General features: G+C 39.7%; 1 protein-coding gene across 2 annotated transcripts in view; it reads right to left on the bottom strand.

The window, feature by feature from the left end:
• Positions 1-616: 616 nt before the first annotated feature.
• pdgfba (platelet-derived growth factor beta polypeptide a) overlaps positions 617-26,929 on the bottom strand; it is a 60,659-nt gene continuing 34,346 nt past the window's right edge. Inside the window, exons 3-7 of one of the 2 annotated variants that reach the window (XM_061909613.1) lie at positions 20,457-20,513; positions 20,171-20,367; positions 12,102-12,930; positions 5,427-5,567; positions 617-1,295 (exon numbers count right to left, since the gene is read on the bottom strand). In XM_061909613.1, the coding sequence (XP_061765597.1) occupies positions 5,440-5,567; positions 12,102-12,930; positions 20,171-20,367; positions 20,457-20,513 (1,211 nt within the window). In that variant the 3' untranslated portion in view covers positions 617-1,295; positions 5,427-5,439. Of the gene's footprint in view, positions 1,296-5,426; positions 5,568-12,101; positions 12,931-20,170; positions 20,368-20,456; positions 20,517-26,929 lie in introns of both variants that reach the window. The other variant, XM_061909605.1, reaches the window with a different exon arrangement.

The raw sequence follows: 26,929 nt of genomic DNA, 5'->3' as shown, positions 1-26,929 counted from the left end.
TAATTTTGACAAAAAGGGTCGCATATCAATTTCTTACACAAACTTGTTATTTCATATGTTGGCCAGAGGGGGAGCACTTTAATTTTTTACACACACTTGTTATTTCATATGTTGACCAGGGGAGGGAGCACTTTTAAAATCGACACACAGTCAATTTGAAAAATCTCTCCTTTTTGGGACCACTCTAATTTTGATAGGTTTCACCACCAGGGGTGCAAATGAGACATTCTCTATTAGATGCAATGGTTTCCCGTATTGGGACCATGATTTATGTCCTAACTTGTTCATCGGTCCTCATATGGAAGGTACTTTTCCTTGTTGGTGTCTCATGAAGCGTAGAAACACACACACACACACACACACACACACACGCACACACACACACACACACACACACACACACACACACACACACACACACACACACACACACACACACACACACTAATACCCTTGTTTCACTTTCACCATATGATATTCCTCTGTTGACATGTCCGTTAGACAGTTGCCACAGCAACCAGACCATTTTGCTGACCTGCGCCCGGACTGCATAGATTAGAAATCACACACACATATACACACACACATATACACATGTACACACACACAGCAGGCGATCTGTTGAAGTTTTCTTTATTTTCTATGAAAAATAACATTCATGACAGTTACAGTGTACAACCAGTAGTTCTTTTGACCTGAAACGGCAACAATAATAATAACAATAATTAAACTTGAGAACCAAAGGACTTCATTGTCATCCTTTTATTTGTTTCCTTTTTAAATAAGTTAAGAAATAAAACCTACTCGCTAGAAGCTTTTACACGTACAGTGTTGGCTATAACTGTCTCACAGCGTTTCTAAAAGCCTGGTCTTTAAGACTGCTTTTTATTTATGTACTGTATGTTGAGCATATGTGGGTTAAATGTGTTTTTGGGGGATTTTTTTTTTAGAACTTGGTTTTCCATGTTATGTTCGATGGCAGTAGTACAAAGTGAGTGTTTTAGAAGGCGCACCCGTAGAGTCTCTCTCCAGCTATCCAGTCTTTCAGGTCCAGTTGAAGTCCCAGGCATGAGGTGCACCGTAATGGAGCCCAGAGCGAGTCAATCCAGTGTTTAGTGTGACACGGTTCCTTAAAGGAGTTCTTAAGATTGCACTTAATGTTTTAGATCCGTCCACCGACATCCATTTGCACTTGTCCCCCAAAGAATCCCATAAGTCCAGTGTATCCAGTGCGTCCATACACCCTCTGGGCGCTGGTTTTCTGGCCGACAACCTTTGGTTTGCTGCACAAGTCCCTGTTGAAAGAAGAGCCTTTGTTATTGTGCTGAACATGAGTTTCCATGGCATCAGTTAGAGCTCTTGATTGTTGTTGTCATGAAAAAATATGTGCTGCCATTTGACTTTTTTGAGGTATTTTTAAAATTTAAATTATGCACGCAAGTAATTTACTGCGATTTATTCAAAAAATCAAAAGTGTGATCAAGCAGATTAGAATATTTTCTTGTTTGACAGCTCCAAAGCATTCACACATATGGTTTTCTTCACTAATAAGAAGTTGTTTTTGAAACTGGAAAAATTCACAGTTTTCCCGAAATTCCGTAATACCATTTCTCAATTCAACATGTTACTACTACAACATTTCTCGACCGATTTGAAAAATTCCAAGCCCAACCATTTCAACTAATTCAGACCATTCAAGTTTTTTAACATTTCTAAAAATATTCCCGCTTTTCCCAAAATTCTCAAATTTGGGGGAAATTCCCATTGAAAAACTCCCATATTTTTATCTGATTCAAACGGTTCCAACCTCAAATTGTTCAGCCTTTTTCGGGAATCGCCGGCTTTCCCTTGACAAATTCCCAAAAATTCCAGATTTCCCAGAATTTCAGGTTTTCCGTGACATTTTTCCCTTTCAAAATGTATTGGCCATTTTTAAAACTTTTACCATTACCACATTTTTCAACCGATTCAAACTATTCCACCTTCAACACATTCCACCATCCTGGAAATTTAAACTTTCATTTTTCCAAGTTCAAAAAAATTCCAGGATTTTACAGATTTCCTGCTTTTCCCAAAGCCCTATCTCCACCCTTTTTTCTGGCGACTACTTCTTCCACATTTTTTAACGCATTTCAACCGTTTCAGCGTCAAAACATTCCTCTTAATCAGGACAAAAAACAAAGTTGTTTTTGAAACTGGAAAAACTCCCGGTTTTCCCAAAATTCCGTAATATCACTTCTCAATTCAACATGTTACTACTTTAACATTTCTCCACCGATTAGAAATTTTCCGAGACCAACCATTTCATCTCATTCAGACCATTCAAGTTTTTTAACATTTCAAAAAAAAAATCCCGCTTTTCCCGAAATTCCCAAATTTTGGGGAAATTCCCATTGAAATCAATGGGACATTCTTCAAACTTCCACAACTCCCACATTTTTTATCTGATTCAAACTGTTCCAACCTCAAACTGTTCAGCCTTTTTCGGGAATCGCCAGCTTTCCCTTGAAAAATTCCCAAAATTTCCAGATTTCCCAGAATTTCAGGTTTTCCGTGACATTTTTCCCTTTCAAAATGTATTGGCCATTTTTCAACCTTTTACCATTTCCACATTTTTCACCCGATTCAAACTATTTCACCTTCAACACATTCCACCATCCTGGAAATTTAAACATTCATTTTTCCAAGTTCAAAAAAATTCCAGGATTTTCCAGAATTCCTGCTTTTCCCAAAGCCCTATCTCCACCCTTTTTTCTGGCGACTACTTCTTCCACATTTTTCAACGCATTTCAACCGTTTCACCGTCAAAACATTCCTCTTAATCAGGACAAAAAACTAAGTTGTTTTTGAAACTGGAAAAACTCCCGGTTTTCCCAAAATTCGGTAATATAATTTCTCAATTCAACATGTTACTACTTTAACATTTCTCCACCGATTAGAACATTTCCAAGACAAACCATTTCATCTCATTCAGACAATTCAAGTTTTTTAACATTTCAAAAAAAAATTCAAGCTTTTCCCGAAATTCCCAAATTTTCGGGAAATTCCCATTGAAATCAATGGGACATTCTTCAAACTTCCACAACTCCCACATTTTTTATCTGATTCAAACTGTTCCAACTTCAAACTGTTCAGCCTTTTTCGGGAATCACCAGCTTTCCCTTGAAAAATTCCCAAAATTTCCAGATTTCCCAGAATTTCAGGTTTTCCGTGACATTTTTCCCATTCAAAATGTATTGGCCATTTTTCAACCTTTTACCATTTCCACATTTTTCAACCGATTCAAAATATTCCACCTTCAACACATTCCACCATCCTGGAAATTTAAACATTCATTCCTCCAAGTTCAAAAAAATTCCAGGATTTTCCAGAATTCCTGCTTTCCCAAAGCCCTATCTCCACCCTTTTTTCTGGCGACTACTTCTTCCACATTTTTCAACGCATTTCAACCGTTTCACCGTCAAAACATTCCTCTTAATCAGGCCAAAAAACAAAGTTGTTTTTAAAACTGGAAAAACTCCCGGTTTTCCCAAAATTCCGTAATATCACTTCTCAATTCAACATGTTACTACTTTAACATTTCTCCACCAATTAGAACATTTCCGAGACCAACCATTTCATCTCGTTCAGACCATTCAAGTTTAAGATTTAAAAAAAAAATCCCGCTTTTCCCGAAATTCCCAAAGTTTGGGGAAATTCCCATTGAAATCAATGGGACATTCTCCAAACTTCCACAACTCCCACATTTTTTATCTGATTCAAACTGTTCCAACTTCAAACTGTACAGCCTTTTTCGGGAATCGCCGGCTTTCCCTTGACAAATTCCCAAAATTTCCAGATTTCCCAGAATTTCAGGTTTTCCGTGACATTTTTCCCATTCAAAATGTATTGGCCATTTTTCAACCTTTTACCATTTCCACATTTTTCAACCGATTCAAACTATTCCACCTTCAACACATTCCACCATCCTGGAAATTTAAACATTCATTTTTCCAAGTTCAAAAAAATTCCAGGATTTTCCAGAATTCCTGCTTTTCCCAAAGCCCTATCTCCACCCTTTTTTCTGGCGACTACTTCTTCCACATTTTTCAACGCATTTCAACCGTTTCACCATCAAAACATTCCTCTTAATCAGGCCAAAAAACAAAATTGTTTTTGAAACTGGAAAAACTCCCGGTTTTCCCGAAATTCCGTAATATCATTTCTCAATTCAACATGTTACTACTTTAACATTTCTCCACCAATTAGAAAATTTCCAAGACCAACCATTTCATCTCATTCAGACCATTCAAGTTTAAGATTAAAAAAAAAAATCCCGCTTTTCCCGAAATTCCCAAAGTTTGGGGAAATTCCCATTGAAATCAATGGGACTTTCTCCAAACTTCCACAAGTCCCACATTTTTTATCTGATTCAAACTGTTCAGCCTTTTTCGGGAATCGCCGGCTTTCCCTTGACAAATTCCCAAAATTTCCAGATTTCCCAGAATCTCAGGTTTTCCGTGACATTTTTCCCATTCAAAATGTATTGGCAATTTTTCAACCTTTTACCATTTCCACATTTTTCAACCGATTCAAACTATTCTACCTTCAACACATTCCACCATCATGGAAATTTAAACTTTAATTTTTCCAAGTCCAAAAAAATTCCAGGATTTTCCAGAATTCCTGCTTTTCCCAAAGCCCTATCTCCACCCTTTTTTCTGGCGACTACTTCTACATTTTTTAACGCATTTCAACCGTTTCACCGTCAAAACATTCCTCTTAATCCGGACAAAAAAACAAAGTTGTTTTTGAAAAGGGAAAAACTCCCGGTTTTCCCAAAATTCCGTAATATAATTTCTCAATTCAACATGTTACTACTTTAATATTTCTCCACCGATTAGAAAATTTCCAAGACCAACCATTTCAACTCATTCAGACCACTCAAGTTTTTTAACATTTCTAAAAAAAAATTCCCGCTTTTCCCGAAAATCACACATTTTGGGGAAATTCCCATTGAAACTTCAAACTTCCACAACTCCCACTTTTTTTTTTCGGATTCAAACTGTTCCAACTTTCAAATATTCAGCCTGTTTGAGAATTGTGTGCTCTACTTCACCAATTCTAAAAAAAAATTCCAGGTTTTCAGTTTAACTTCAGCATTGGAGCATTCAAACCCAATTCCTTCAGGAATTGCCTCTTTTTGTTCTCTATAATATTTCCAATGGTTAATTTTGAATTCAGTCCAACCTTCAAAGTGTCAGTTTACTGGAAGACCTAGTTAATGATAAGACTCCTTTGTTCCCATGGAGACAAAAGCAGCAGCGCAGTAACGCCAAAGTACTTCATGGTGACCCTGGAAGGTCATAGTTCAATCACAGCGCTGCGTTTGTGCATTAAAAATAGTAAAAGCAGAGCGAGAAGCAAACCGTCACCTCTGTGCTCACCTGCGCTTGGTCGCTACATGATCATGGTCCTCATGGCCGCTTTGCTGATGCGCTTGCGATGTTTCCTCCTGCGCCGGACTCGGGGCGATGCCGGTCTAAAGGGGGTGTGGCGGCTGGCGAGCAGGGCCGTCGTGGAGATAACTGTGGAGGACAGAGTTGTTACATTTCAGGCAGACAGAATAATTTAATCGCACAACATCCATGTTTGTCTTAAAGCAGGTCTTAAATACCGTGGAGTTCTCACACTTTACAACACTCTCAAGGTCATCTCAGGAAGGGTTTTTTTTTTTTTCTTTTGAAGCAACTGCAGCTTAGATATCTCTGGGGGTGCAGGAAGAACAGCAGGACACTACTTCCTGTTCTTTGCTACTCATCATGCATTGTATGTGTGATGGGACACAAGCAGGGGGATTTTATTTGTTTGTTTCATTGCCGTGCAAGTCTTATAGTGTTTTATTGCTGAGGATTTTAAATTGCATGCTTTTACACTTTAGAATTTGATTGTATTTTTAATTGCACGGTTTTACATTCTTTGATTTGATTGTATTTTTAATTGCGTGTTTTTACTTTTTGGAATTTGATTGTCTTTAATTGCATGTTTTTACTCCTTGTGGACTTTGCTGGTATTTTAAGACAGTGTCCTTTTTAGCTTGGTTGCCCTTAACAACCACAGTGCCCAATCCAACGGCACGGGGAATTGGACACACCTGTGGAGCATTAAGACTGCACCTTCAAAGGGGAACATTATCACCAGACCTATGTAAGCGTCAATATATACCTTGATGTTGCAGAAAAAAGACCATATGTTTTTTTAACCGATTTACGAACTCTAAAAGGGTGAATTTGGCAATTTAAACGCCTTTCAAATGTTCGCTGTCGGAGTGATGACCTTTCACCCGTGAAGCAATCCGCCATTTTCTCAAATACATTACACACACAAGTCAAATCAGCTCTGTTATTTTCCGTTTTTTCGACTGTTTTCCGTACCTTGGAGACATCATGCCTCATCGGTGTGTTGTCGGAGGGTGTAACAACATGATCAGGGACAGATTCAAGTTGACTTACGTGGAGTGTGCATCAATGCTAACATGCTATTTAGGCTAGCTGTATGTACATATTGCATCATTATGCCTCATTTGTAGCTATATTTGCATCCAGCCTTTCCCTCCACCCACATTTAATGCCAAACAAACACATACCAATCGACGGATTCAAGTTGCACTAGTGTCAAAAGATGCGAAAGTCCCTCGTTTTTTCTGCACATTTTACCGACGATAGCGATGCTAGGACAGAGATGTGTGGATATCCTGCGACACTCAAAGCAGATGCATTTCCAACGATAAAGTCAACGAAATCACAAAGGTGAGTTTTGTTGATGTTATTGACTTATGTGCTAATCAGACATATTTGGTCACGGCATGACTGCCAGCTAATCGATGCTAACATGCTATTTAGGCTAGCTGTATGTACATTTGTAGCTATATTTGCATCCAGCCTTTCCCTCCACCCACATTTAATGCCAAACAAACACTTACCAATCGACATATTTAAGTTGCTCCAGTGGTCAAAAGATGCAATCGTTGGTTAGAAGCTATGGAGCGAATAGCTATTGAAGCTATTCACTCAATAGCTTCAGTTTCTTCTTCAATTTCATTTTCGCTATCTGCCTCCACACTCCAACCATCCGTTTCAATACATGCGTAATCTGTTGAATCGCTTAAGCCGCTGAAATCCGAGTCTGAATCCGAGCTAATGTCGCTATATCTTGCTGTTACATCCGCCACGTTTGTTTGTATTGGCATCACTATGTGACGTCACATGAAAATGGACGGGTGAATTTACAGATAGCGAAAATCAGGCACTTTAAAGCCTTTTTTCGGGATATTCCATGATGGGTAAAATTTTGAAAAAACTTTGATAAATAAAATAAGCCACTGGGAACTGATTTTTATTTGTTTTAACCCTTCTGAAATTGTGATAATGTTCCCCTTTAAAGGAGCGACAAGAGAAAGGATCAAGAGGAGGGTCGACAGAGGGAAACAACAGGCTTTGCCAGGAGGAGAGGGGACGGCTGAATTCGGCAGGTTTTGGCCGGGACGGGGGAGAATCGACAGGCTTTGCCAAGAGCGACCGGGTGGACGCACGCAGGCTGGGAAAGAACCCCCGGACCACACAGTAGACCCCGCAGGCTACCGGAACAAACCCCAAGACGTCCACAACAGGCAGGGGCAGAGGAAACTCTGCCGCGAATTGTGGATCCGTGGGGACACCAAACTGCTTTTGGCTGTGGGCTTGCGGGCTCCTGAATCCTACGCTGGATGTGTGGTTCTGATGACAGGGGGGCGATTTGGACCCATGGACCTGCGGCGACCCCCGGGAGCGACCAGGAGGCGGAGCAGGACAGGTACAGACAGTAGGTCCCGCGAGTGACCGGAGACTGGTGAGGAGAGTGGACGTACCCAATACGTTGACGCGGAACTACAGCAAAGGCAGGGGAAACTCTGCCTTGCGTGAGGTGGGCGGAGCCAAGATCCACACCCCTGTCTTGACAGGTACCCTCGCCAATCACATTTGTATCATTTGGTATTTTAGTGTCGACAACGTGACTGTTTTTTAATTGTATTTTAATAAATTGTGAACCAGCATATTCATCTTTCCTTATTTTTGGACAGCTGCTCTCAATACATTGGGTTCTTAATATTTATATTGGTTTTAAGCAACAATTTAGATTTTAATATTTTACCACTCGGGTCCATCACATATGCATAAGGGTTGTACGGTATACCGGTATTAGTATAGTACCGCAATACAAATGAATCATTTTCGGTACTATACCGCCTCTGAAAAGTACCACTGTAATGATACCAAGTACAGAGCGTATCTAGTCGATACTACTATGATTAAGTCGATATTTTTATGCATCATATCTTGTTTCGTTTTTTAAAATTGTATAATATGTTTATAAACTCAGGAAATATTTCCCTGGACACATGAGGACTTTGAATATGACCAATGTATGATCCTGTAGCTACTTGGTATAATGTAAAGTATCAAACAACAGAAAAATAAGTGATTATTACATTTCAACAGAAGTGTAAATAGAACATGTTAAAAGAAAAAGTAGGCAGATCCATCCATTTTCTACCGCTTGTCCCTTTTGGGGTAGCAGGGGGTACTGGAGCCTATCTCTGCTGCATTCGGGCGGAAGACCGGGTACACCCTGGGCTAGTCGCCACTTCATCGCAGAAATAAGCAGATATTACCAGGAAATGAACAAGTAGATTAATAATACATTTTGTAGCACTTGTCCTTAATAATTTTGACAAAATAATACTACTGCATATGTCTGCAGACTAAATTAGGAGCCTTTGTTATTTTACTTACTACTAAGTAAGTTGTGTTGTATGTTCACTATTTTATTTAAGGACACACTTGCAATAAGAAACATATGTTTAATGTACCCTAACATTTGTTGTTCAAATAAAGCCAATAACGCAATTTCTTGTAGTCCCCTTTATTTAGAAATGTACCAAAACGTATCGAAATAATTTTGGTAAAAATATTGTGCACTTAATTGTTGTTGTCCAGAAATAATGTGCTGTCATTGGACCTCCCACCAGGAAGTTATGTTTTTTTTATTTTTTTATTTTTAAACAATGATTGCTCGAGCGCAGGGTATTCATTTTGACGGCCCTTGTCTGAAGCTTGTGGATGGCTAGCAGAAGTGCCTTATTGCAGTGAAACTTGCCAAGGGACATGTAACCACATATTACTGTATGTATACTTTTGACCCAGCAGATTTGGTCACATTGCTGCCCACTGCTCCCCTGGGAAGTGAGGGCGGGGTTTGCTGCTGGCGCGGTGTATAAAATAGTCAGGTAGTGTCATGAATACAAAGGATTTTGGGTATTTGTTGTGTTGCGTTTATGTTGTGTTACTGTGAGGATCTTCTCCCGAAATGTGTTTGTCTTTCTTAATTGGTGTGGCTACACAGCAGGGCGCATATTACTAAGAGTGTTAAAATTGTTTATATCACAACCATTAGTGTACTCTGTGTCACCAAGTATGCCTTGCAGTCGTGTGCGTGTTGCCGCGGAAGCCACACACAACATGATGCTGGACTGACAAGTAGATCATACATGCTGTAGAAGGCGACAAAGCCAATGGCTTCATAGCACGCCCTAATACTTATTATCTGGGTGACTGCCGGCAGTCATTCAAGAGAATAATAGCGTCTCCTATTGTCTTCTTCGCTTTATGACACGGGTCTTAAATGGCTCTTTGAATGGCAAAGGATACCGATCCCAGAACCATGTATATCCAATATTTCCGGATGGTTCAACCGCCACCCGCCCGGATCTAATTAAAATCTATTTTTTCGTCATGTCAACCGCCCGATCCGCAGGTTATCCGCGGACTTTGCGGATGAGACCGCAAACCGCGCATCTCTAGCGGACACTCTAACCACTAGGCCACAGAGTAGGTAGTGTGTGTGACAATCATTTAATAGCATCATACTTTCCAAACACGTTTTTGTCTAAATAAAATACTTAACAGCAAACTACCCATCAAATTAATAAAAATTACAATAAATTTTACGTTGTTCTTTACAGCATATTACTGTAAATTGAAAAAAAATATATATTCTTTTTGCGTCAAAATAATGTTGCCTGAATTGCCAGTTTTTCACTGTAAAATCTATGGTTGTTGTTTTTAGCGGTGTATTACTGTGAATGGAAAAACGGTACATTTGTTTTACCGCTAGAAAAACTGGCAGCTAAGTTGCCAGACAAAAAATAAAGAACTTGTACTGTTTTTCCGTTGACAATATAATGTTGTAAAAACCAATGTCAATTTAACACTAATATTCTGGCAATTATGCTGCCAGCTTTTTCCGTAAACACCCCCCCCCCCCCCCAAAAAAAAACTAGTGATACTGTTTTGCCATTTACTGTAAAATGTTTAAAAACAACAACACTATCTTTCACAGTGACATTTTGTAAATGTAATGTTTTTACTGTAAAATCGACAGTCAATCATCAATCAATCAATCACTGATTATTTATGTAGCCCTAAATCACTAGTGTCTCAAAGGGCTGCACAAACTGCAACACAAACCACAACGACATCCTTGGTAGACGTCGGTGACAATGATGACTAATAGAAACCTTGGAGAGGACCGCATATGTGGGCAACCTCCACCCTCTAGGGGAACTGAAAGCAATGGATGTCGAGCGGGTCTAACATGATACTGTGAAAGTTCAATCCATAGTGGATCCAACACAACCGTGAGAGTCCAGTCCAAAAGTGACAGTCTACTTAAAACAATTTATATAATTAATAATGAACTCCAGAGGCATATTCATACATTATCCACTGTTACAAGCGGCCCTCTGATGGCAGCCATGCAGTAACTGCCATGTGGCCCTCAATGAAAACAAGTTACACATCCCTGGACTAAGTCATCTACAATTTCATCAGCATTTCAGTTCAGCTTCAGCTTTTCTAGCATTTACCCACATTTTCTTCAGACATTGTCATATCTAGTTGAATATATTTGTATTGTCTTTTTATTATTATTTCTTTATATTATTAGGTGAACGTAATGAAACTAGATTTTTTTTTTTTTTAATTTGGCTGAGCACTGTATACTATTTTTTTTTAAGACCACTTTTTAATGCAATATAAATACAACCATATCATCCATCCATCCATTTCCTACCGCTTATTCCCTTTGGGGTCGCGGGGGGTGCTGGTGCCTATCTCAGCAACAATCGGGCGGAAGGTGGGGTACACCCTGGACAAGTTGCCACCTCATCGCAGGGCCAACACAGATAGACAGACAACATTCACACTCAAATACACACACTCGGGCCAATTTAGTGTTGCCAATCAACCTATCCCCAGGTGCATGTCTTTGGAGGTGGGAGGAAGCTGGAGTACCCGGAGGGAACCCACGCAGTCACGGGGAAGAACATGCAAACTCCACACAAAAAGATCACGAGCCCAGGATTGAACCCAGGACTACTCAGGACCTTTGTATTGTGAGGCAGGTGCACTAACCCCTCTTCCACTGTGCTGCCCCAACCATATCAAAAATATAATAAAATATAATAACATAAGTGCTATATTATTTAGTAATATACATACATATATACATATACATATATATATATATATATAATTTAATATTTATATTATTATTTAATAATATAAGTGGAATATTTAGTAATATATTACTTCATAATACACACATAAAGATGCATAGAGACAATGTAATTTCTAGCGTGAATTTACCTTGTGAGTTAGGCACTAAAAAATATGCTTTTGAGTTACATTATGAGCAATGGTAGACATACAGTGTTTTTTTTTCTTTTGGATTTTGGGGGAGGGGCTTGACCCATATTCGAAATGAAAATGCTGAAATATTTAAGCAATTTTCTCTCACTTCAATAAGGCAGTGCAGTAAAAGACATTTCTCCAATTTAGGCAAGAAACACATTTAGTACACGTCAGTGTGTGCTTAGAAGCACTACTGTTAGATACAGTATAGAAGATGTATTGGCTTAACTACTCAACTGAAGAGAGTACCCGGCATTTATTTAAGCAGAATGTCAAGTTAATTAGGGAGGCATCTATAAGACCATTGAAGTATATATGAATGTTGATGCTTACCTGGCTTTGGGCTTTGCTGAGGAGGATGAGGACGGTCCAGTTCCCCTTGAACCACCTCCAGAACCTTCTGCCTCCTCTCCTCTTCCGTCATGTGACCTCCTCCATTAACCAGTCTAAAGTCTTTGGCCTCTCCCTCATTGGCCGGCTCACCACTTTCCTCACTCCTACTTCCTGTGCGACGCTCTGTCAGAGTCTGCGCATGTGTGGGCGTGGCCTCCACACTCGCCGAGTCGCTTAGACTGGGGGAAACGGGGAAGTAGGAAGGGGAGGGGGTCGGCGGGGATGGGGTCGGGTCGCCAGGTGGGGATGCGCTGTCCGACTGCGGGGCGTTGAGCCAGTATTGCGTCCTCAAGTCCTCCGAACTTCTGTGGCCGTGGCTCTGCTGGCGACGCCCGTCGGCACCGATTTCCTCCCGGCTGACGTCATGCCCGCTCCCCGGGCCCACTGGCGGAGGGCTTCCCACGACGGCATGCTCCACCCGGGCGTCGGACGGCCAGCTGACATAGGAGTGGTGCACCCTGGGCTGCGTCCAGTGCACCAGTTGCGTGTAACTCCCCTGCGGCCATTGCCTCGCCGGCGACTCCTGCTCCTCGCTGTTGTAGAGATGCTGGTTGCGCTTCAGGTCGTCGTGGCGATGGAGGTCGGCTTTGGAGTTAGGGGGCTTGGGTGACCGGGGCAGGGGCTGGACGGGGGGAGGGTTGGGCGAGCGAGCGACGGAAAGGGAAGACGAGGAGGGGGAGGGCTGACACCTGCAGGCCACGTGGTCTTCCACTGAGATGATGGCTTTGTCGTAGTGGGCCTTCCTGTTGACGTACTGGATCTTTATCACCTGCACACACCCACACACACACACACGCACGTTAGAATATGTTGGGCAACAAGCCCCCTCACATTGGCATGAGGACATTTCCAGACAAGCTGATAACGCTTGGGAAATGTGGTGGCTTCCTGCCAGAACGGATTATTCAGGTGTCATTTTCCACCTATTGAGGAATTGACTTCACAAACATCTTTTTGGCACTCCGGAGCAGACTTTGACCCTTTATTTGGCGTTTCTGTTCCAAGTCGCTCCTCTACAAGGGTATCAACGCAGAAAAAAATGGCAGTCCGGAGGAATAACAAAATGTGCCCGGCAGCATCTGTAAAGCTCAAAAGTTCACATGCCCTATCTTGTTTGTATAATCTCAGTAAAAATGAGTGTAAAAAATTTCACTGGAGAGTCGATTCCACTTGTGTGCATTCACACTAAGCCAATGTCCACACGTGCGGGGTTTTTTTTTTTTTTTTATGGGGCCAAACGCACTGCAAAGTCCAAAAAATGCGCAAGCCTCCAAAACGTATCACCCTAACAGAACACAAAGAAATGTCCAAAAAAATCCCTCAAACACATGCAATGCGGGGAAAACACAAGGGAAGCATGATCAAACCGGACGTTAACTGTGGAGGTCCAAATTGGACAAAATTATAAAATAATCTTTAAATAATTAAGTGTGTCATTAATAATGTTCTCCCGATACCAATATTTTGGTACCGGTACCGAAAAATGAAAGAAGATTTTGTAATGCTAAAAAATATCGATGTAATCATAGTAGTATCGACTAGATACGCTTGTTTTTCTTGTATCATTACAGTGGATGTTTGGCCTAGATCCACCAATAGCGTTTGTTTATATTGTACAGTCCCAGAAGAGTTGGTGCTGCTGGGAATTCTGGGTATTTCTTCTGTAGAGTTTATGTTTATGTTATGCGGTGCAAATAATCTCCCAAAATGTGTTTGTCATTGTTGTTTAGTATGGTCTCACATTACGGCATATGTATACGTAGGGCTGGGCGATATATCGAGGGTTTGTCTCTGTGCGATATTAAAAAAGACTATATAGTTATGTTCGAGTATACGTTCTCACGCAGTTGCTTTTAGCTGCTGGCATTACACTACAGGCTCTGCCCACTCTTTGTTGTCTCTCCTTCTCACAGACAGAAAGCGCACCTTCTTACCTACGTCACATACTGTCACGTCATACGTCACATACGTTTACGCCCTCTTGGAGCAGAGAGGTAGCAGCATGGGTAACGTTAGCTGTGATGCTAGCAGAGCCGTGCAAGTGGTAATACTAGAGAAAAGGTGCGAATGAAGGAAGAATTAATTCCCAAGAAAAACAGCAGGGGGTCTATCGTCTGGCGGTGGTCTGGCAGAAAGTGGGAGTATGTCGAACAGACAACCGTAATAAGTCAAGCATGCGGCAAAAGCGTTGCTATAAAAAGTAGCATTACTGCTATTATGTAGCATCATTTGAAAAGTCATCCACTTGAGAATGAAGAGTGTTTGAAACTCTGCATGTCAACATCTCCATTCAAAATGCCAAGGCAAACATTTCCAGATCAACACCGTATGAAAAAAATAGTCAACAACATAATTTAATAACCTCTGTAGTAAGCTACCACATAGCGAGGGACGAACACTATTTGATTTCCTGTTATGCAGCTCATTTTTATTTGACACTTAAAATGCCTCTGACAATCTTGCACTTTCTGTTTTGGAAATGACATGAACAATTGTGCCATTGCTTAATACCTGTTTGGTAAATACAGTTTTGGTCAATTGCATGAAAAGTTTAAAATGAGCATATATTAATGCAGTACAAACAATAATTTTTTAATGTACACACATAGAATCATCATACTGCTGTGTTTGTATGCATCAAGTGTTAATTCAAGGCTAAGGCAAACTATCGAGATATAGTGTATCGCGATATAGCCTAAAAATATCGAGATATTAAACAAAGGGTCATATCGCCCAGCCCTACGTATACGGCGTTGGTTTTAGGGCCACCCTCAGTGTGACATGTATGGCTGTTGACTAAGTAAGCTCTTCATTCACTTGTGTATAGTGTGTTAAATGTCAAGATGATCGTCTTAATGGTTAACGATCAGGCATAATGAAGTCTTGTTTTGACTTTGTCAACTATAGACCAGTTTTAACATATTTGTCGTCATTATTACGGTGTGCTGGGGTGTGTAGTGAAGCATGTATAGCTATCACTTGTCTCACAGGGATGATATTTGAAATAAATGTACTTGATATGTATCCGTCGAGACGAGGATTATTGATTTTTGAAGTAGTTATGACACTGCTGACAGGACAGATATTAGCTACTAGCCAGCTAGCCATGTCTTAAAGCACTTCTTCCTGAGGGCAATTCAATGTGATAACTTCACCTTTATCGTTAGTTTATAAGCCAAAATGTGTTCGTTTTCCCCTTTCTGTCCTCTTGTTAGTACTCCCGTGATTGTGTATTGGCAAAATCTGCATGACACGACATCGGGCACCGGTACTTTTCAGAGGCGGTATAGTACAGAATATGATTCATTAGTATTGCGGTACTATACTACTACTACTATACCGTACAACCCTACTCATTAACTAATTATAATTGGAATTAATTACATAAATTTGCAATGACGTGTAAATAATTTATGTAATGGAAAATTACATTTAATTACTTATTGATTAAAATATGTAATAATTGTTCATTATTTTTTACCATGGAATGACTTAATTGTTGCGTTCTTGGGGTCGCAGTACTGCTACGGTTGGGTTCTGACCCATTCCGAAGAACAAGCAGGAGCGGCGTGCAGGTAAGAACCAACTTTGCTTCCACAAAGCGAGGCAGAAATACAATTAACTAAGACACTAGCATAGCGTGGAGCAGACAAACAAAGACAGTCGCCGGGGGCGAACAACATGAAAGTCCCTGGCAAGGCAGAAAAAAAAAAACTACTAAGCGTGGCAAAAACAAGAAAAAGGAGTTTAAAGGGGACTGATTGACTGAGGAGACAGGTGGGACGACTAGTCATAAACTGAAGACAGGTGTGTAGATTTAGTGTCCAAGGCAACAAGAAACGTAAAAAAAGGGAAAACGCGCTGGAACAGAACTAGACTCAAACATAGGAGAACCACAACAAACATAACATGAGTCATGACCTCTCAGGTTGTGACATTATAACATCAATGACTCATAAGTAATTATTTAAACATTCATTTATTTATTTTTGTCCTATTTGGCCCTCCATGTCACTAGGAAGTAAGCCCTACCTTGGAAGTTGTTGCGTATTTCAAGGTGCATGCGTTTTTTGGCGTTTGTGTGTATTTTTGCATTTGCTCTGCACTTTTGTTATGCACTGCAAAAAAAGAGCTGACAAAACATTAGATAAAAAGACTAGATTTTAGGAAAGAAATACTAAAAACTATTGAAATGATCTTTCCATGCAGCTAGATAATCTAATTTCATAAGGCATCCTAAATTAAGATTTGTATATCTGGAAAGTAGCAGGACTTTTATAGAGAAAAAAGTATTTTATTCTGAAAACAAAGACTATGTCTCCCAGCTGGCCTTGAAACGCCTCAGGATCTACCAAAAAACAAATGTCCACCTCAAAGGACGCTGTTTTATCAGATAGTTTTTATTGGCCCTGGATATGTTTTCAATATTGAATTAATTCATTATTACTGAGGTATATTAGGTGTAACACTAATAACTGTTATCTTTGTCACCTAAAACACTAAAGCTAAGATATTTTTAATAGCTTAGTATGTACTGATTGAAATGATTTTAACCCCTGTAATGTGCAAAATCTGTAAAGTGGACCCCGCCTTCTTTCATATTACTTTGGTGGAAAAAGTTTGGACACCCCCGGTATAAACAGTGATGTATTATGAAAAATTACTGTGATATGTACAGTACTGTATTATTAAATATTACTTTGATATATACAGTACTATATTATTAAACATTACTCATGCATTAAATATGGCAATCAGAAGATGTAAATGTCACAGGGATGCATGATAAATATTGGACAAATAACTATCGGGCCGAGGAATTATGACATCACAGGAATAAATCAGAATTAAAAAAAAAAAAAAGCTCCAATAACAACTAAAAAGCCAACATCAAAAGAAGCGCTCCAATGAGGCAAGATTCCTTGTAATGTACTGTTGGTGGGTTTAGGGTGAGTAAATGAAGCACTCCTTTTCTCCTGCTGGTGCTTTTGTAAACTTCTCAGCTCAAAGTAAACAAACATGGCATCGATTGTGTGGGAGGAAGACTTTTAGCTATTTGCGCCAAACGTTCTACAAACATTCTGCGAGGAGGGGGGAAAAAACAAACGTTGCGCCCTAACACATGAAACCATATCAGCATCACTATGATGGTGTTTTGAAAGCCTACAAAGACTTCTGCTGCCCCAAAACCAGTCGCAAAGAAAGGTTTACAAAAACTACATCAATCTAAATTCATAAAAAAAATAATAGTTATCGGTTATCTTAAGAATCATAACGTTACCTGTATCTGTATAGGCTTGGAAAGCAAAACATTGTGCATAAACATTAAACATTACTCTTACATTAAATAAGGGTTGGAATCGGGCGTTAAATCACCAAAATGATTACCGAGTGCGGCCACCGCTGCTGCTCACTGCTCCCCTCACCTCCCAGGGGGTGGAACAAGGGAATGGGTAAATGGCGCCTATCTCAGATACAATAGGGCGGAAGGTGGTGTACACCCTGGACAAGTCGCCACATTGCACAAAAACAAACTGTTTTTAGAGATACAGTGCAGTACAGTACAGGTAACTTAACTGCTTCTGTAAAACTGTAAAGGTGTGATTTCTAACCAAAAACTGTACATTTAATGTTTTGAGTCAAGTTTTACTGTCATAGTCAAATTAACGGAGGACTGCACTTTTTTTTGGAATTGTTCCTATTATTCACAATCATTATGAAAGACAGGACGACGGATGTTACTTTTTTTTTTTTTTGCATTCTAAATATTAAATAAATGCGTTTAAAAATTCAATTACAAAACCCTTAAAAAAACCCTACAAACTCCTGCATTGGGGTTTTATATACCTATGTAATGTAGTAATGAGCATATTTATAATAACATTTAACTATATTGATTTTGCTGCCTTCCGCCCGATTGTAGCTGAGATAGGCGCCAGCGCCCCCCGCAACCCCAAAAGGGAATAAGCGGTAGAAAATGGATGGATGGATATATTGATTTTAAGCATATGTGGTGCAATAATTTCAAAAACGCAACACATTTGCTTTTTTTTCATGACTGATTAGTACTCACAGCAGACTTCATGGGAGCCAATAAACATAATAAAACATCACTTACTGTACAATGTCCGCTGTCACTAGGATGCCAACTGCTAGGATGTTCATATATTTCCATTTAGATGTCATGTCTTTTTGATCATGTCTTGTTTGGCTATGTTCTGTTGACCTTTGGACTCTTTAAGTCGCTGATTTTCCACTCCCTTGTATGGTTTCCTTGGTTACTCATTTTGTCCACCTGTCTCTGATTAGTGCTCGTCCGCTCACCTGCTTCCCGAGCACTAATCAGAGGCAGTATTTAAGCTCGTCTTTGCCAGTCAGTCGCCCTGGCGTCATAGTGTTCTTTTCATGCTCTGTCCATGCTAGTTTTTAATGCCAAAGTCCATGCTGCTATTGTCAAGTCACAGTAACTGTTTTTTGTTTCATGTCCGAAGTTTAGTCTTAGTGTTAGTTTTTGTTTCCTTCGTCAAGTTGTGCTTTTGCCTTGTGCGCTTTTTTGTTTGTAGCTTTTTTTAGTTAAAATTAAATCATGTTTTTACCTGATCGCCATGTTTCGAGTAGTCCGTCTGCCTTCCTGGGAGAACGACCCCCACAGCAAGCTGCTACCCCCCCAATTATGACATTAGATGAATAATATCTCATAACCCTCATAAAGAAAAGGGGTGGCGGAACGAGTCTTTTCATGTCGTTCTCGCCAGTTTCAGGTCCTAAATAGCTGTTAAATTGTACCAAGTTGTCGGAATACGTCCTCAGACTTATTCTGTCCAGGTGAGATGCATGATCTCTGATCTAGAATAAACTTACAGGAAGCAGCACACAACTCGATGATCACGTCGTGCTGTAAGCAGACTTTTATTTACGTTTATTTAATATTTAGAATGCATTAAAAAAAATCCATCTGTCGTCAAGTCTTTCATAATGATTGTGAAAAAATGTGCAGTTATATTTTGGTTTCATCTGACCACATGACATTCTCCCATTTTGGTATAAACTCAACTCGTCGTGTTTGGAGGAAGAAGAATAGTGAGTTGCATCCCAAGAACACCATACCATGGGGGTGGAAACATCATGCTTTGGGGCTGTTTTTTCTGCTAAGGGGACAGGACGATTGATCCGTGTTAAGGAAAGAATGAATGGGGCCATATATCGTGAGATTTTGAGCCAAAACCTCCTTCCATCAGTGAAAGCTTTGAATGGTTGACCTTATACTTATTTTCCACCATAATTTACAAATAAATTCCTTAAAATTCCTACAATGTGAATTCCTGGATTTTTTTTCACATTCTGTCTCTCACAGTTGAAGTGTACTCTGTGAGGAAAATTACAGACCTCTGTCATCATTTTAAGTGGGAGAACTTGCACAATCGGTGGCTGACTAAATACTTTTTTGTCCCACTGTATGCGCACTAATTTACTGAAAAAGCACGCACTTGGCGCGATGATGTCATGTTATCGATGGAAAAATGCATTTTTTAGATGGTATGATTTGCCTGAGCGGCTAGTATACCCCGAGAGTAACAAGCGGTTGCCTTGTTGCCTTTCCATTACGAACAATAAATTAGTTTTTAGTGTAAGTTTGCCGGTTTCAATAAATGTAATGATTGGCGCTTATCAATGGCACGAGCATTTACTTCATTTAAGAACATTTTTCAACATATTGAGCAAAAAGGTCTCATATTTTTTTTCTACTAAGAAAAGTTCAATTGTTATTAATACGAATATACTTATTTTAAGGTATTTTTGGGTTCCTTGAAGTTAGCTAATTGTTTCGAAAAGTCTTGACAAGCTAAATTTTCTTGTTCTATTGGCAGATCATTATGCTTAGTTCAAGTAAAATACCCCTCATTTTTGTAATTTTTGTTTTGTTTTTGAACATTGACTTTTTGCAGTGTAGTGTACTGGTTGCCTTGTGATTGACACCACTGGTCCGGCGGTCCCGGTGTGGGCTTTACCTGCAGATATCTGCTGGAGGTGACGGTGGGCACGCACTGCAGCATCCTGGTGTTGCAGCAGCCCGAACATCGCTGCACCTCCACGCAGGGCGGCCACAGCATGAAGTTGGCGTTGCGCCGATCCAACATGGACCTCGTCACCTCCATCACCTCCGTCCGAACCTTGCACGCCGCCTGCTGGGCGACCTCGGCCTCCTCTAAGGGGGGGGGGGGGCAGCAGAGAGACGGTTCATGGTAGCCACGACAGAGTAGAAGGAGCCACAGTAGAAGAAGAAGGAGAACCTACCGATACTTCTGACGTGTCGTCTTTGTGTTGGGTTTGTGTTTTCGTCATCCTCCACTTCTTCTAGACATAAAGAAAGACACATTTTGTCATTTTTTTGCGGGGAAAAAGCAGACTTTTATGAGCTTGAACGGCTCATTGTTCACTGCACAAAGGAAGCCATTTTTTCTTTTACGACTCCTGCTGAAACAATCGGGCTATTTTTTGCCACAATTCGTCTCAGGGCTGTCAAGAATACTGCTGACGGGAGATATGAGCTGTTAAATATAGCCCACATGTGTGTGTGTGTGTTTGCACTCGCATATTTTATAATGTGCTCTTTCTTTTTAATTATGTCCCTAAGTGTGAATGAGAAAGGTTATCCTGGGTTATTTCTTTAATATTGTCTTTAATGAAGTGCCTGATGTTTAGCAGCTTCCAATTAGTCCGTGAAGTTGTTTTCATCATTTTTTTTTTTTAATCTTTGCAATTATCTCAGCTTTGCTTGACTGCTTCCTTTCTTCTCTTAATTTAATTTGGTTAATTGTGTCAAAGTTAAAACACGAGTTAGAGTTCTTTGAAAGTAGAGACTGACTTTGTATGAGTTAACGCACATTTTAAGTCCATCTTTTGCCATAATTCACTCAATTATGACATCGGAGATTGGGAAACTATGGGATATTGGTTTTTGTTACTAATCCCACCCAAAGGGTCCGTTTCCAAACCGAATCACACATAGTTTTACATGCAGAAAACAATGCAACATACTACAGGACTTTTGATGATATGATTTTGTTTTTGGACTGTACAACTCCTCTCTGGGGAGGGGGGACAGGGTACTAAGATGACAGGGGATGCAAAACAATAACAGTACAATACTTTTTCATAACATGGTCACTACTGCCTAGTTTCTCTTGTTATATTCTTATTTTACTGTTATATTTTTATTCCCATTGTTGATTTTTATTTGTATTCTTATTGTAACATTTCTCTATTTTGTTTCCATTTATACCCATTTGTTTCCATTTATATATATTGATCTCAACTCTGTACACTGCTGCTGGAATGTTAATTTTCCTGAAGGAACTCTCCTGAAGGAATCAATAAAGTACTTTCTTTCTATCTGTCTATCTATCTGTCTATCTATCTATCTATCTATCTATCCATCTATCTATCTATCTATCTATCTATCTATCTATCTATCTATCTATCTATCTATCTATCTATCTATCTATCTATCTGTCTATCTATCTATCTATCTATCTATCTATCTATCAATCTATCTATTTATCTATCTTTCTATCTATCTATCTATCTGAAACTAATGTTGTCTTGATACCAATATGATATTTTTCAATACTTTTGTAAAAAAAGGGGACCAAAAACAATTGCATAATAAGCTTTATTTTAACAAAAATTTTAAAAGACTTAAACATATGTTTCTTATCGCAATTTTGTCCTTAAATAAAATAGTGAACAAACAAGACAACTTGTCTTTTAGTAGTAAGTAAACAAACAAAGACTCTTAATTAGTCAGTTGGCGTATGCAGTATCATATTGTGTCATTTATCATTCTATTATTTTGTCAACATTATGAAGGACAAGTGGTTGAAAAGTAATTATTAATCTACTTGTTCATTTACTGTTAAAATCTGCTTACTTTCTCTTTTAAAATGTTCTATCTACACTTCTGTTAAAATATTCTTCTGTTGTTTGGATACTTTACATTAGTTTTGGAAGATACCACAAATATAGGTATCAATCCGATATCAAGTAGATACGGGACCATACATTGGTCGTATTCAAAAGTCCTCATGTGTCCAGGGGCGTATTTCCTGAGTTTATAAACACAATATGAAATTAAAAAAAACTGAAAAAAGATTTTGTTATGCTAAAAAATATTGATGTAATCATAGTAGTATCGACTAGATCCGCTCCTGTACATGGTATCATTACAGTGGTTGTCAGGTGTAGATCCACCAATGCCGTTTGTTTACATTGTGACACCGGTGAGCTACGGTGTGTAGTGAAGCATGTTTAGCTATTCCTCGTCAAGCAGGGATGATACTTGTAAGAAACTTACTTTATTTGTCGCCATGGAGCCTAAGATTACTGATTTAGAAGTAGCTGTAGTAGTAATGGGGGACCGGTACTTTTCAGAGGCGGTATAGTACCAAATATGATTCATTAGCATCTCGGTACTATACCAATACCAATATCAGTACCGGTATACTATATAACCCAACGTGGAACTTCATCGATCCAACAGTCGCAGTAACAAATTCATGTTGTATATTCACTACAGTGTTTTCTTGAAACTAAGACATTTCACCACTTAGTAACAACAAGTACCAAGCAATTCAGGCCCAGCTATTTGTCTGCCTCAACAGGCTGCAGTCTAGATTAAACAGGAAGTAGTCGCTGTTTTTGGAAAAGGGTTTTGTTGATTGTGTGGAACTTCAAGGATCTAAATGGAAGCAGTTGAGTAATTGGCAATATTGAGCTGGGGACGTAAATTATTCATGCCCGACTTTTTGTTTGCCTAAACGAGCCGCAGACTAGATCAAACAGGATGTCTTAGCCATATTTTGACAGTTAAGGGTTTTGTTGATCATGTGGAACTTGACTGATGTTACTGGAAGCGGTTGACAACTTGGCAGCAACCAGCAGAACTAATTCACGCCTGACTATTTTGTTGCCTAAAAAGGCTGTGGACAAGATCAAACAGAAAGTACTAGCTATTTTTTGACAGGAGTATTGTTGATTGTGTGGAACTTGATGCATCTTAACGGAAGCCGTTGACAACTTTGCAGCAACCAGGAGAAGGCACAAGTAGATCAGGCCCAACTATTGTGTTGCCTAGACAGGCTGCGGGCAAGATAAAAAGGGAAATACTAGCTGGTTTTGACAGGATTATTGTTGATTGTGTGGAACTTTATAGATTTAAATGGAAGTCATTGAGTACTTAGCAGCAACCAGCACAGGACAAAAGTTATTCAGGCCAAGCTTTTTGTCTGCCTAAACGAGTAGTAAAATAGATTAAACAGAAAGTATAATCAATTTTTCAACAGTTAGGAGTTGTGTTGATCATTCTGTATGTAACTCGATGGATCCTAATGAAAGCCGTTGACAACTTGGCGACAACCAGCAGAAGGCACAAGTAATTCAGGCCCGACTAGATCATTGCCTGAACAGGCTGCAGACTAGATCGAACAGGAAGTATTATCTGTTTATTGACAGAAGTATTGTTGATTGTGTGGAACTTGATGAATCTTAATGAAAGCAGTTGAGTACTTGGAAGCAACCAGCAAAGGACACAAGTTGTTCAGGCCCGATTCTTTGTTTGCCTAAACGAGCTAGAGGGTAGATAAAAAAGGATGTCTTAGCCATATTTTGACAGTTAAGAGTAAGGCTGGGCAATATATCACTATACACAATATATCGCAGGTTTTTCTCTGTACGATACAGAAAATGACTATATCATGATATTCGAGTATACGTTCTGACGCAGTTGCTTTTAGCTGCGGGCATCACACTGCATGCGTTTCCCACTCTTGTCTCTCTTTCTCACAGAGACTTAAAACAAGCGCACCTTCTCACATACGTCACTTGTGCAACGTCACACGCCCTGCCCGGGCAGAGAGGTAGCTACATGGTAACATTAGCTGTGGTGCCAACGGTGCGTTGCGAGTGGTAATAAGAGAGAGAGAAGGCGCAAATCTGTTAACAAATGGAGGAGGAATTAAATCCCAAGAAAAACAGCACGGGGTCCATTGTCTGGCGGTGGTTTGGCTTCAAGCGGGAATATATTGAACAATTATGCGGCAAAAGCGTTGCTGCAAGAAGTAGTAGCCCTGCCTATTTGTAGCATCATTTTAAAAGTCACCCTCTAGAGAATGAAGAGTGATTGAAACTGCATGTCAACATCTCCGTTCGGTGCCACACTCACAAAATGCCGAAGAAACTATTTCCAGATCAACACTGTATGAAAAAAAAATCAACAACAGAAGGAGATATCGTCCGCAGGAACCTACCACAGAATGAAGGACATACACTATTTGATTTCCTATTACGCAGCTAATTTTTATTTGACAGTTTTTGAAATATCTTGTGTGACATCATGCAAAAAAGTGCACTTAATTTGATTTAAACTATTGCAGTGGCGTTCTGTACAAAAAGTGCACTTTAATTTAGTGTTGTTTTGATATGCAATTTTAGTGACATCATGCACAAAAGTGCACTGATAGCTTGTTTTAAAATGCCTCTGACAATCTTGCACTTTCTGTTTTGGAAATGACATGAATGTTTGTGCCATTGTTTAATAACTGTTTAATAAATACAGTTTTGGTCAATTGACTTAGTTCTGATTTCCCTCTCTGCATGAAAGTAGAAAATGAGCATATATTAATGCAGTATGAAGAAGAATGTTTTAATGTAGACACATAGAATCATCATACTGCTGTGATTATATGCATCAAGTGTTCATTCAAGGCTAAGGCAAAATATCGAGATATATATATCGTGTATCGAGATATTAAAAAAAGGCTATATCGCCCAGCCCTACTCAGCAGCAACCAGCAGAAGACACAAGTTGTTCAGGCCCGACTTTTTATCTGCCTAAAGGAGCTACAGAATAAATCAGATAGGAAGCAGAGCCATATTTTGACAGTTAAGAGTAACTTGATTGTGTAACTTAATGGATCTTAATTGGGAGCAGTTTACAACTTGGCAGCAACCAGCAGAAGGCACCAGTAATGCAAGCCTGACTATTTTGTTGCCTAAACAGGTTGCAGACTAGCTCGAACAGAGAGTACTATCTGTTTATTGAAATTTGTTTTCTTAATGGAAGCAGGCAAGTACTTGGAAGCCATGAGCTGAGGACACAAGTTATTTGAACCAGACTTTTTTGTCTGCCAAAACGAGCTGCAGACTAGATTAAACCGTAAAATCCATATTTTGACAGTTAAAGTTTTGGTGATCATATGGAAGTCGATAGATTTTAACATAAGCAGTTGACAACTTGGCAGCAACCAGCGGAGGGTGCAAGTAATGCAGGCCCAACTATTTGGCTGCCTGAACAGGCTGCAGTAAGTATGCACCTTATTTGACAGTTAAGAGGTCGCTCTAAATGGAAGCAATCGAGTACTTATAGCAGCAATCAGTGTAAGGCACAAAAAATCCAGGCCTGACAATTTGCTGCGGAGTAGCTCATGTGCTCACAACCTTGAAGGCAAAATAACGAGTCTGCTGAATGAACTGTAAAATATGTAAGTTGGTTGCAAATGAAAACGCAGAACAAAAAACTAAATGTATCACATATTTTCCAGACCTGTCAAGTCAGATGCGAGTTATCCTGTCTCGGTTTTGCCTATACCACGGGTCTGCAACACGCGGCTCTTTCATGCCACCGCCGTGGCTCCCTTTGGCTTTGAAACAAAATGTCAACAAATAATGGTTACTTAATTAATTACATTTATTTAGTTATTTTTAATCTAACAGTTGTTATTTTGGTGTGTGTTGGTATATAATCATATGTTAATAAAACATTTTGATGCATTGTTGATCGAAGGTAGGTCGGTAGGTAGGTAGGTAGGTAGGTAGGTAGGTAGAAGAGATGCGCGGATAGGCAATTATATCATCCGCATCCGCATCACCAAAGTCGTCATCCACCCGAAACAACATTTTATCAGGACCGTACCCGCCCACCAACCGCCCGCTGAAATACATCAGAGGTTGTCCGCCTTTACCACTCACAAAGTTACTTAAACCTGTTTCACAGAATAATGATGACAATTGGAGCCACTGACGTTCCTGCGACTATCCAATAGCGTTCATCCTGATTACAAGAATATGGGCGTGCTGTGAAGCCAATGCCTTAGACACCTTCAAAAACATGTACGAACCGATTGTTGGTCCGGCAACATGTTGTGTGCAGCTTCCGCAATTACATGTTCAATATTGAAAGGCATACTGGGTGATACAGAGTACACTGATGGTTGTGATACAAACAACTTTAACACTTACTAATATGCGCGACGCTGTGAAGCCACACCCAACTAGATTGACAAACACATTTCGGGAGAACATCCTCACAGTAACACAACATAAACGCAACACAACAAATACCCATAATCCTTTGTATCCGTGACAATACCTGAATATATTTTACACCCCCGAGGCCCCAACCCCGCCCACCTTACCGACGCACGGTGCTGGACTGACAAGCAGATGGTACATGTTGTAGTAGGCGACAAAGCCAAAGGCTTCATAGCACGCCCTAATATTTATTAACTGGGTGACTAGCGGCAGTCATTCAGGAGTATAATAGTGTCTCTTATTGTCTTCTTCGCTTTATGACACGGGTTTTAAATGGCACTTTAAATGGCAAAGGATACCGATCACAGAACCATGCATATCAAATATATCCGGATGGTTCAACCGCCACCCGCCCGAATCTAATTCAAATCAATTTTTTCGTCATGTCATCCGCCCGACCC

Source organism: Nerophis ophidion, linkage group LG01, assembly GCF_033978795.1.
Source record: "Nerophis ophidion isolate RoL-2023_Sa linkage group LG01, RoL_Noph_v1.0, whole genome shotgun sequence".
NCBI lineage: Eukaryota > Metazoa > Chordata > Actinopteri > Syngnathiformes > Syngnathidae > Nerophis > Nerophis ophidion.
The sequence above is the reverse complement of the archived record's forward strand: the minus strand, read 5'-3'. Positions and strand labels throughout refer to the sequence as shown.